The sequence below is a fragment of the Corvus kubaryi genome, unplaced genomic scaffold (genome assembly GCF_017639235.1).
Source record: "Corvus kubaryi isolate FWS band 111438036 unplaced genomic scaffold, C.kubaryi_AGA036_p1.0 37265, whole genome shotgun sequence".
In the NCBI taxonomy this organism is placed as follows: domain Eukaryota; kingdom Metazoa; phylum Chordata; class Aves; order Passeriformes; family Corvidae; genus Corvus; species Corvus kubaryi.
In genome coordinates this window covers 1,298,776-1,311,231 of record NW_024581080.1, presented here as the reverse complement: position 1 = coordinate 1,311,231, position 12,456 = coordinate 1,298,776, and the positions used below count along the sequence as shown (strand labels likewise).

Sequence of the window (12,456 nt, the reverse complement as noted above, 5' to 3'; positions counted from 1 at the left end):
TCCACGCTGTGACTGACTCAGCGAAACCCTACACTCACAGTGACAGCGGGGCCATTTCCGCACGCTCACCCCCCAAACCTTTTAAGCAGCAACACCGAAACCACGAACCGCGTCTGCCCTGCGCGCCTCACCCGCGGCTCCGGCCGTGTCCGCTCCCAGGGCGGGGCCGTGCGGGGCAGGTGATGCCGGCGGGGCGGGGAGAGCCGCAACCTCCTCCTCCTCTTCTTCCTTCTCTTTCTCCTCCTTCTTCTCCTCCTCCTCCTCCTCCTGCTCCTGCGCTCGGCGCGCCGGGGGCGGCTGCAAAGTTGGGCGTGTGCTGGGGAGTTTTTGGAGCGAGTTTTGGGGCAAGTTTGGGATCGCGTTTGGGAGCCAGGACCGGAGCATGGCTGAGCTGCCCGGGGCGCCCGGCCCGCGGCTCCAGCGCGGGGCTGCGGCGGGCGAGGGGCCGCGCTGAGCGAACCCCCCGAGCCCCCTGAGACCCCCGGGAGCCCCGAGCCCGCCGGCATGGCCCGCTGGATCCCCACCAAGCGCGAGAAGTACGGGGTCGGTGAGTGAGTGCCAGCCGGGATGCTCCGGACCCGTGCGCCCTTTCCCTTCCCTTGCCTTCCCTTCTCTCCCACCCCATCCCATCCCCTCCCATCTTCTCCCTTCCTTTCCCTCCAGTTCCATCCCTTCCCGGAGCCTTCCCCGCGCTCCCCGCACCGCTCGGGCGGTTTCGTTCCCGGTCTGGGCATCGCTTTTCGGCTTCTTTCCCATTTCCAGTTCGCGCTGTGCCGCTCGCAGGTCCGGCAGTGTCCGCTCCCTGCACCCCTCGGGGTGGATGGAGGCGGTGGTGTGTGTCCAGCGCTGGCTTCCAGGAATCCCTCAAAGTTCAGGGCTGACTTTTGTAATTTTGCCTCTCCAGCGTGTTTTACACTGAAAAAAAGCTCTAACACAGCAGAAAAGGTTTGTCTACTGCTGTGGATGGAAGGAGATGTGGTTGGGAAAGGATAAGGAGGGTGTCATGGGCAAACTGAGGGCTCTGGGTGTCTTTGTCAGGGGCTGGAAATCGTGATTTAGGGTGAGGGATGGGGAAAGCTTGACTGGACGTGGCCCAGGCCAGGCTGGACGGGGCTTGGAGCAGCCTGGGATAGTGGAAGGTGTCCCTGCCCGTGTCAGAAGTGAAACTGGATGAGCTGTAAGGTCCTTCCAGCCCAAATCATTCCCTGATTCTTTGACTGACACCTTGTACCCCCTGCCCTGCCCTCTGATTGAAAGGGTTTTGCTGAGCCTGGCTCACTTGTCTTTAACAGGAATAGAACAGTGGTGTTGCTGATAAAATTCTGCTTTGCTTGAGGGTGTAAAACCCACAGGTTTGAGGTTGCTTGTGAGAATCGGGCAGGGAACAATTGTCAGGAAGCCACTAATGACACACGGAGCTCATGATAATTTATTTTACTGGAGAGTGATCTTCTGTGCCGCTGGTGCTCAGCAGTGGACTTCTCAACGTGAGAAAAGATTACTGATTTCATGCTTGCAAAGTGTTCATTGCCCCAGCTCCCATGGGGGTGTTCAGCCTGCGAGGTTGAAGGTGAAAAAACCTCACCGTGCTCGATTTTCACAGCGAATTTGTGCTGGGTGACCCCTCCACCCCAGGGAGGCCTTGCAGGGAGGCAGCTCAGCTGCTCTCAGGACTGCGGCTGGAGCTGCAGAGACATTTCCCTCAGCACAGCCTTATCTGGTTTCTCCAGGTAACTGGCAGGGTGTGGAGTGTTGAGCACCCTGAACTTTGTTTCTTGTCTCGTGGGGAGCAGCCCGCACTGTTTATCCGTGGAAGTGCGTGCTCGGCCCGCTGAGAGTGCTGCGGGCAGCCGTAATTCCCAAACTTCGGTGGATAATCAGATAACCCATATCCTGCCGGGGCCATTGGCTGTGCTGGTGTTTTCTGAGCACACCTTGGAGCGAGGCTGTTCCACAGCCCAGAATGGCCTTGGGCAGCAGATGAATCAGAGGCACTCCTCTGGCTTCCTTTTATTTATTACCTTCCGGGGTGAGTTTCCGTGCTGGCCTCAGCCAGCTGCTCCCTGTGACAGCTCCTCTCCCAGGAAGGGCACTGGCTTGTGTGCAAGAGGGGTAGAGGGGAAAAAATGCCTCTTCCTGCGTGTTTCCACTCAAAAAGTGTGTGGTGGGATGTGCCCTGTGACTCCCGGGTGGTCAGCTGGGTGAAAAAGGTGCTTTTTGGGTGCACACAGACACCCAAGTGATACAGGGGCTGTCGTGCTGCAGCTCTGGGGTTTCATTTGCAGCCAGGGCTGATAAGGTTGACCTACAGGCAGTGACAGAATTATTCAGGCACTGCCTGGCTTTGTTTGACACACTTGCAATGGTAATTTTGTCAATTTGGTGTTTGCAGATTTGATGAGTTTCTTATCTGCAAGTGTGTCCCGTGCCGTGCTTGAGGGCCCCGTTCTTGCTGGTTTGGAGGATTGAGAGGGAGGCTTGAGCTGCTTGGGCTGGGACTGTGCCGGTGCTGAAGTGGCTGCAAGGAGGGGAATGCCCCGGTCTGTGCACGGTGGTGTCAGGTGGGACCTGTAAAGACACAACTTTTGTTCAGCGAGAAAAGACTGAGAGGAGATCTCCTCGATCCACATAAACCTCTCCAGAGGGTGTCAGGATGGTGCCAGACCCTACCCAGTGATGGCCATAAAACAAAACACAAGTTCCACCTCACCACGAGGAAGAACTTTTTCCATGGAGGTGGCAGAGCCCTGGAACAGCTCCAGGGAGGGCCTGGAGTCTCCCTCTCTGGTGACATCCCAAACCCACCTGGATGATTCCTGCTCCAGGTGACCCTGCCTGGGCAGCGGCTTGGACTGGATGAACTCCAGAGGTCCCTTCCACCCCTAAATATTCTGGGGTTCTATGAAAGGACGCCCAAATCATGGATTTGGTGATCTCTGCTTTGGAAACTGCTGCAGAACTTCTTGGATTTATTTTAAACACGATCCTGGATGCCACGGCAATGGAGTGGGAAATTCCAGGAAGTCAGCAGTGTGATTCAGTGTCACTTGTCTGATTTCTGCCCTTCAGGAGGGTTTCTGTCCTGGGTTATATTTGACAGATCCATGGATTGTGAGTTCAAATGGGTTTGCTGGGTTTCAGTTTTGTCCTGAACTGGTTAAAGCTGGGGAGGGCTCCCTTCCCACAGATGGCAAAGGGCTGAGTTTGGAATGGCAGCAGGGAGTGCAAAACTGGGAATTGCACTGTTTTTAGGGAAGCAAACGTGAGAGACAGGCAGCTTGCAGCTCTTGCAGCTTCTCACTCGCAGTGAATTCTCAACCAAGCACCAGATGGGATTTGGGAAGGGACAGAAATGCTGTGGATCAGCTCCTGGGCAGCGTCTCCTCCCTGAGCAACAGGAGCTTCTGGGTCTTACAGAGCCCCCTTGCGACAGGCTTCACCTCGGATTTAGGACTGAAGGAGCATCTTCTTGGGAAGCTGATCAGTTTTTGGGCCAGACTGAACAAAAGAACCTATTCTGCTCATGTGCTTCTCTCAAAAAGGAGTTGTCATTTGCAGAAACCCTTTCACAGAGACTCTTTTCAGTCAAAAAACCCTGTGCTCTGAGAGACAGAACACCTGAATGACTTCGCAAGATTTTTAACTTTTATTATCTATTTGTTTTAAAATTAACTTCGAGCATAAGGAACCAATGATGTGATCACTTTCTTTTTCTGCTGGCAGTAACGTGGATTTGCACTGACTTTAGCTCCAGAGCTACACCTGGGTTGTAAAAGCAATTCTGTCATTACTCAGCTGTTCCTCACTCTGCGGACTGAAGCCTGTTCATGGAATGAGAGAACCTGGAGTCCTAAATTAGTCTATAATAAATCCATTCTAAACAAGCAACCAGATCCCTTTTCCTGGCTCCTTCCTGCTGGAGTGGCCGAGTGCTGGGCCAGGGCAGGGAGCTGACCCAGCTCCAGAGCAGTTCAGGGGTGGCAGAGCTGGGTTTGTGTCCAGGGGGTTTCCAGGTGCCTGCAGTGATGATGGGTCAGGCACACGAGGTTCTTGTGGAACCTCTGACTATGAACCAACACGATGTGAAGTGTTTCTTCATCCTGTGCAGCCTGAATGGAAAATGCACCAATTGTTTGGTGAATACACAAATCCGAACTTCCAGGATCAGGAATTACTAACTCAGGTTTGGTTGGAAGAGCTCTGAGATGTGAAAACCAGAATAGTTTGAATGTTGGTGAAGGTGGTGGCTTGCACCTGGATGCACTGGCAGGGCTAGGGGGGATTCCATTGCCCTGAGGGAAGGGCTGGGGCTCTGTGCCAGGGGGGTTTCGGTTGGATTGTAGGAAGAGGCTCTTCCCCAGGGAAATGGGCACGGGGCGAGGCTGCCAGAGCTCCTCAAGGCTGCCAGAGCTCCAGGAGCGATTGGACACCACTGCCAGGGATGCACAGGGTGGGATTTTGGGGTGTCTGGGCAGGGACAGGGAGGGGGCTCTGATCCCTGTGGGTCCCTTCCAGCCCAGGACATTCCATGATTCCATGACCCTCATTTTTGGGGCAGTGGGGCTCTTCCACAGATTTGTTGTAGTGGGACTGGGGGGGGGGGGGGCGGACCTGGCAGACATCCTGCAATTACCAGGAATTCCCTGTGCCAGGTTTTGGTGGCCTCTCACACCCATGACACTCGTCCTGGCTGGCAGGAACAGAGCTCTGGGCTGCTTTTTTGGGAATAACCATTGAAGTCTTTCCTTTGTCAGATCCCACGAGGTGTTTGGGTTCCAGTCGGCTCCGTCACGGCTCAGGAATGGCAGCAATTCCTCAAACATGAGCCGGGGCCTGCCAGCCCCTGGGTGATGGATGGGAGCAGGGATGCAGGGGGTCAGGAGGGAGGGAGGTGTGGCAGGACCAGGTTTTCTCACTGATGGTTTGGTTTGTGGTGACTCCCGGGGTGCTGGGCCAGCAGCCCTGGCTCCCTGTCCCCATTCCAGGCACCTGCAGAGCTCTCTGCCCAGTCTGGGATCAAAGCACTCCCACAGTACCTGGAGTCAAATCGTGTCAAATTAGGGCAAAATTTGTATTTGTCTCAACTTGCTCCTTGCTTTTTCCCTGCTGTTCCTGTTCTGAGCTGGAATCATGTCCACTGTTGTGCCTCTGGCTCCTGGCAGGGGCTCCAGAAGGATGGAAAAGCCCCTTCCCCCCATTCCTGCTGCAGAACTGACCACCTCCCTTCCTATCGATGCAAACACTGCTCATTTCCCCTGCCTTTTGCTTTATAATGATTTAGGGCTAAAAATTGTCTGATGGCGATGCCAACAAAATTCCCAACAGGGAAAAGCAAAACCTTGGCATTGTTAACAGCAAAAAAGGGAATCTTTGCAGCAGATGACACTTCATTTCTGATCTCGCTTCCCAGTTTTCATTGCTGCCTGCAGTTGATTTGATGTGAAATTTGGCTTGCTGCTTCTTGCTTCCACTGTCCTTTCTATTTTCTTTTTAATCCATATTAGCCAGGGCCTCTCTTCTCTTATTTTTGGAGATTTCTGCTCTGTTCTTTAAGTCATTCTGCGTGAAATTAGTCCTGTGGACTTCAAAGGCATCAGTGCCATGAACGAGACTTGTAAATGTTCCGTATCTTGCTCTTACTTTGAAAAGAAATATTTCCCCAAGCATTTGTGACTTGTGGGTGCTTCAGTTCATGACCAGCATCCCCCTGGTGTTCAGGAGCTGTCCCACAGTTCATCTTTTTAACAATTAAATCCCTTCATGGGGCTCTGAAGGGGCATCTAGAACTGCTGGGTGCTTCTGGAGCTTGGGCTGAGCTCTCTCCTGCTGATTAAAATGTGGTTTAATTGTTCTGAGGTGTCAGGAGATCGTAAGAACCAACTTCCCCCAGAGCTGGGTGTGGGACCAGGGCTGAATTTCACACCAATTCCTGATTATTCTGATGGTTCTTCCTCTGGCATGGGGGTTGTATTTGCCAACACAACTGAAAATGGGAGTTATGGGGAGGAAAAGTAAAATAAACACTGAGGAACGGAGAAAAACTTAAATATATTAGTCAAGAAACAGTGACTGTGTAATAATGTGTAACATTCTTTATCATAATGTGTAATACTCTTTATCATTCGGATGTTGAAAAATGCACACCCCTCCTACCTGCAAACTGATTGAAAATCTACATTTTTTGCTTTTCAGCTTGCACTTTACTTGACTGGTAGGACATTTCTCTCCACTACTGCTTTTAGGGAAAAAAAGCCCGATTTCTGCCATTAAAGACACAACCACGGCCAAGCTTAAAACCACCTCAGGCCAAAGCCATAAACACCGTTTAAAAAGCCATTTACCCCCTTGCTGCCAGAGCTGAGGGGATGTTTCAGGTCCAGTGCATTTAACTGCTGATGGAATGCCTGAAACCCTGGAATGCCTGAAATCCTGCAGTGAATTTGGGTGCCTTTGCCAGCAAACCTGTGCTAATAAAACCAGCCCATAAATACAAGTTACTGAACAGTTTCTGGGCTGGCAGTCCGTGGCTGCCTTCATAAAGTGATGACGCTGCAGAGTTTTAGTTGGAGCGGTTGCTAAAATGATAAAAAATGTCTTTTTGGTGCAGTACAGGCTGTTCTTCCCAGGGAGATCTCCCTGGGACTGAGGGGGAAGCACCAGGAAAGGATTCATTCCTCTGGCAGATGATGTCTGGCACATCATCACAGAGTGTAGCTAAACCCAGCAGTGGCTGTGCTTTGGGGAGGATCCTTTGCTCGCTGACACTGAATTTTGGGAGGTGTCAGCGAGCAAAGTGCAATCCAAGTGCCCCTCGTCCTGGGAAGTGCTGAACCTGAGCCAGAAGTTCATTAGGGTGCAGTGGAGATAACGATTCCTGCTCTTGGGAAGTTTGGAACTTTGATCCTCCATGGCAATAAAACCATTTGTGGCTTCAGCTCCAAAGTTCTGAGTGGCTCAGAATGTCACAAGCAAGTCGTGGCCAGGTTTTTTTTTATTAAAAGTGATTTTTTTCCTGCTTTTTTAGCTTATTCCAGACCTGATTCTTGCAGCACTTCCATTCTCCTGCTCTGACAATGCCATGGGGGCTTCAAGCTGCAGAGAGATGGAGCTTGGTGTGAAGGAATAAAGTCGGGAAGGCTTCAGTGGTTAATTCTTCATCTCCTGGCATCTCAAGCAGTTTAATTAAAGCTTATTGCAAATTTAGGAGTTGTTTGTTCTTCATTCTTCATGACAACAAAGGGATCAATATTCTTGTTTGGCTTTTTCCTTCCAGTGTAAGGCCCCCCCCCCATGGCCAGCCGAGATTTCTGCTCCTCATTTTAATAGTATTCCATTCCTTGTTACCTGGGATAGATGGCAAGGGAGAAATGCCTTGGAATTCTCGTTTCTCTGGGAATGAGAAGCTGTGAACCAGTTTGTGCCGTGCCAGTTCAGCGACGGGGCTGTTCTGCAGACAGGGATCAGTGACCCACAGGCCATTCAGGGAGGGTGAATCTGACCCAAAGCCCACCCTGAGTGAGCAGGACTGGAGGTGCAGAATTTACATCCCGATGCTCTGCGTGTTAGAAATTCTCTTTGTGTGACCCCTGCCAGCTCCAGAGAGCTCCAGGGTTTCCATAAAGGCGTTTCCCAGCAGAGCTAAAAACTTCCTTGGCGCTGAACCTCAAATTTCTCCAAACTGCAAACTTTGCCCTTTCACCTCAGCTCTGGCAGCAGGGCTGGAAATGTGTTCATGGCTTTGGGCTGAGGTGGTTTTAAGCTTGGCTGTGGTTGTGCCCGGAATGGCAGAAATTGGACTTTTTTCCCCTAAAGCACGGATTGAGAGAAATGTCCTGAGTCAAGTAAAGTGCAAGTTGAAGATCAAAAAATACTGATTTTCAATCAAAGTTTACAGGAATTTGCAGTTTGGGCTGAGCCATGCTATGAATTCTTTCCTCAAACTGGAGCTGCTGTGTCGCCTCCCGAGCCCCTGGCTGGGAAGGGGAAGGTGTTGGAGCCCGTGGTACAAACTCCCAGCTGTGATTCAGGTGGGCTTTGTTGGCAGAGGGGGTTCCTCAGCTTCTGCCTGGGGTTGGTGTTGGTTGGTTGATGGTTGTGATGCCAGCAAGGGGCAGCGCTGGGATTTTAACTCGGGGACCCTTCTGGGGAAGTTTAGCCCAGAGGCACAGTTGGACCCTGTGCCCAAATGTTTCACTCCTTAAACACCCCCAGCTCTGCCCCTCCCTGGCCCTGGAATGATGTGAACCGCAGAGCTCGGGATGGGAGCGCTCCCAGCTCTGTGCAGTGGCACCTCCAAGTGTTCCTCCTCCTTCTTTGATGTTCTGCCCAGTGAGAACTGGGACAGTAATTTCAAGCCAGTGGCAATTCAGTTAATTCTTTTGAAAGTGCCACACGCTTTCAAGTTGGAAACAAGCTGAGTATCCAATTTATGGAGTGGTGGGGTCTTGCTTTTTTGAATTTGCCTGAAAATTTCATTGAAACAGTTATTTTTGTACTTAAAGTATCCAAGCACAAATTGAACGTTTGGCTTGGAGGAAAAAAGGTAATTACAGAGTGACTTGGTGAAATCCAGTTGCAGTTGTGTGGGTGGTGCAAACAAACATCTGCATCTTCACTGGCCGTAAAAATGGAGATGAAATCAGAGGTTGCTTTTGTGGAAATGGATTTCAGAGCCCTGCTAGGGGTGTGCGGTTATTAAATCAGAGTTAGTGCCACAGTCCTGTGGGGTATAAACCCCTTCTTGTGGAGGGGACAGCCCCAAGAACGGCTTTGTGTTCCAAGTCTCTTTCTCCAAAGGAACAAAGGAAAGCTGTAATATTTGAAGTGTGCTGAGCTGCAGTGATGCCAGTGGGCTGCGCTGAACACAAACCAGGTTCTGCCCCCTTGTTTATTCTGTGATCACGTTGGGACAATTTCATGGGGTCGGGGCGATTACTTTACGGAACAGGACAATGTTTTAAAGTGGTTTTGGGAGAATACTGATCCTTCAGGCTGGATGTTGGTGCTGGGATCTCAAAGAGGCAGAACAAAGCTGCAGGGCTTGGAGGAGCAATAACATCAGCACCTTTAACCCTGACAGGATCCCTGGCAGGGATCACCAGACCTGGACCTCTGCAGACAGAGTTCACCAGACTCTGCAGCCGTAAAAACTGTTAATGCTTAGGTTAAACTTCATTATTTATGAATAATGACGTTTCCTTTTCATATTTGGACACCGTTAGGGAGTTTCTGATCTCACTGGGAACAAAAGCTGGGACATTATCCCAAACCACAGCCTGGGGAATCGCAGGATCAGGGAACACCAAGTTGGAGGAGACCTCCAGGATCATCGGACCCAGCCTTTCCTGGCCAAACCTCGAAGAGCACCTTAAACAGATCCATCAAACCTGATAAATGTACAGAAGTGTGAAGGGAGGCCAGGCTGTTTTTCCAGCTGTGTCTCTACAAAGGGGAGCATTTCCTGGTGTTCCAAGGGGACTGGAATTGCAGGTCTGGGTTTTTGGTTGGGTTTTTTTTCTGGAATCAAGCCCTAGATCTGGTTGGGTGCTGTAAATTCAGGAGCAGGTTGGCTCCTCCACTGGCAGCACTGATTTATTTCTCCTCTGGCTCACAGCACTCCCTCGTACTCCAGACAGAAGATGAGACAGCTCATGTAGATTAATTCCTTATCTGAGCTTAAAACCCCCAGGGGCCCTTTGGAGTGAAAATAATAAAGGAAATGGAGAGCCCAGTGGAGAAAATGACACAGCAGAAGGTTTGTGTGCGTGTTCCTTGGTGTAAAATAAACCTGAGTGTCTGGGAGGGTCAGAGCCCAGGAGCAGCTGAAGTTTGGCTCCTTCCACCCCAAGCACACTCAGAGAGATGAAACAGTTTGTGCTGGGCTGAAATTCGTGCTGGTCCCCAAATCTGGGTGTTTAGGGTGTATCTGTGTCCTGGGTGCAGTTTAGGTGCACTCTGAGAACTGAATAGTCTTTCTTTTTACACAGATACCGGGGTATGAACGCTTTGCAACAAATACTTGAGGGGAAGGTGACTGATGGGAATTCTGCAGACATGAAAACACGAATATGATCTTTTTTCCCTTATAATCAGGATGTCTCGTGCTTCAGTGGTTCTGATCCATCTCAGTTTGCCTGATTTGGAACTGAGAAGCTCTAATTAAAATCCAGGGACTCGTTTGTCCGGAGCACTGTTGTGGGGCTGCCTGTGGGTTTGGGGGAGTTTAAAGCTGTAAGAGACCATGGGATCATCCCATGGGAGCCCTTGTGTAACCTTGGGAAAGCCTCCCCATTCCCATGGGCTGGGCTTGGGAAGTTGTTTTTCCTAAAGCAATCCTGGCTTTAGGAGATTAAACCATGGAGCCCAGGATCTGATCCAGCCTCTGATGGGGACAGAGACAGGATTAGCCCAAAGATGATGAGGGCATGGCTGAAACCCTTCCCTGCTCCCAGTTTGGGAATCCATTTGGTTTGGGCAGGACAGAGTCTGCAAAACCTTCGATTATTTGCCTGTCCCACTCCAAGGTCATCCATTTTCAGAGGAAATCAGGGAAAACTTTCAGACTTTGATCAAGTGTGCATCAATTCCTCGTCCTTCGTGAGCAGGGGACACCCTCATTGGGGTTTGGTTCCTGGAATGGTCTGAGGTTGGAAGGGTTGGAAGCCTCTGGAGGGCAGAGGCTCTTCCTGCTTTTCTCCTGGTTCTCCAGAAAAAGGGATGAATAGAAAACCCAACAGTTACAGCATCCAGATAGCAAATTCATGTCACACCCTCCTGCAGAGGCAGGTGATGTCATTTCTGAGCCGATCTAATGCTCATTTTTGAGATAACCCAGTTTAAAGTTGTTGAGTGTATTCCTTGTGTGGGGTCAGCCTGGACCAGCGAGTGCACAAGGTGTTAGAAGCCATAAACCCACAGAATTCCAGGGAGTTTAGGGTTGGAAAGAACCCTAAAGATCCTCTCATTCCATGGGCAGGAACAGTCCACCTGCAGCTCCTCAGAGGCTGGACTCTGCTGCCTAATGATGGCTGTTAATTGAAGCGTTTCCAGCTGCATAATCCTGTTAATTCTGGATTACTGACGTCCTGAATGCTCAGCACTCACTCGGAACTTCTGGAGCTGATCTGAATGGCAGCGTCCAGCATCCAGGAGGGGGAACTTTTTCATACCAGTGACTCAGTGTCCATATTTCCCAGTGCTGAACCATGAATTACTTTTTTTTTGTGAAGCAGAAGAAGTAGCCTGCCATCTAAATCTTAATTATGCTGCTCTCAGTTTGTCAGACACAAATTCCTGGGAAGTTACCAGAATGTTTTTGCTCCAAACATCAAAAAGGCTTTGTTCCTCTGAAGAATTAATTCCTTGGGCAGTTCCTTGTTTTTTCAATAAAGCCTCTGTTTTTTGGCTGGATCTTGGCACCGGGGACCATCCCAGGCTCCTCCAAGCAGGGCTGTCCTGCAGAAAGGCCATTCCTGGGTGCTGCAGCAGCAATCAAATCCCTCTGGTTCTGTGCAGTGGGGTTTGGTGTGGGGCTGAGGGGTGGGATGAGCTGCAGCCCGGTTCCTGCAGCAGCCCTGAATGGGATCCTTTGTTCCCGGAGCAGCCCCGGCCCTCTGCTCCCAGAGGGTGGCAGGGGGAGCAGGACGTGGCATTTGGACGGGGTTGTGTCTTTGTGGTGGGTGGGGCAGGGGGGTTCTGAGCCAAGTCAGAGATAATGGATCTTGCAGGGGCTCTGTTTTCCGGGCCAATAATCCACATTTCAAGTGCACTCATTGAGGAAAAGATTCCATTTCCTTCTGATTTGAGTTGCACAGAGATTGTGAGTGACAGTTCCTGCTTTGTTCTCTTTTCATTTTGGGGCCTTTTAGCTCAGCTTGGCTTTTAGGGCAGTCTTGAAAATGAGTTAACCTGTGGGAAAAATGGGTCTTGGAGTTAACAGAAACATGGAATCATGGAATGGTTGTGTTGGAAGAGACTTTACAGCTCATCCCATCCCACCCCTGCCATGGGCAGGGACGCTTCATCTATGCCAGGCTGCTCCCGCCTGGCCTTGGACACTTCCAGGGATGGGGCAGCTGCAGCTCCTCTGGGAATTCCGTCCCTGACCACCCTCAGAGGGAGGAATTCCTTCCCAATATCCCAATCTCACCCTGCCCTGTGGCAGTTTGAAGCCATTCCCCCTGAAAATGCCACACCTGCCCCTGGTTCCACTGAACCCCAGCTCAGGCTCCATGAGCTGCTCACAAACCTCTTTTAAATTGAGGCTTCTCCTGGGCTCTTGCACAAAATGAAGCTTTGTGGGTTTTTAAAGTGTGTTTGGGGTTTTTTATTTGCACTTTTTGTACTTCTTGTTTTGGCGTCGAGGCTCTGTTGTAAGTGCCACTGTCAGTGTTCCATGGCTCTGGAATGTGTGCAGGACTGGCCTGGTGTCCTGGGGGCTGTGAGGTGTTCCATGGC

The 12,456-nt window shown here is 50.9% G+C and overlaps 1 protein-coding gene across 4 annotated transcripts in view; it reads left to right on the top strand.

The window, feature by feature from the left end:
* Nucleotides 1-227: 227 nt before the first annotated feature.
* The window catches only part of DOCK5 (dedicator of cytokinesis 5), a 72,510-nt gene continuing 60,281 nt past the window's right edge, over nucleotides 228-12,456 (top strand). For 2 of the 4 annotated variants that reach the window (XR_006015498.1, XM_042024777.1), the window contains exon 1: nucleotides 228-547. Coding sequence is in view for 3 of the 4 variants with exons in the window: in XM_042024777.1 (XP_041880711.1) it covers nucleotides 505-547 (43 nt within the window). In the remaining variant the exon portion in view is untranslated. The remainder of the gene's footprint in view (nucleotides 548-12,456) is intronic. The other 2 variants (XM_042024776.1, XM_042024775.1) reach the window with 2 other exon arrangements.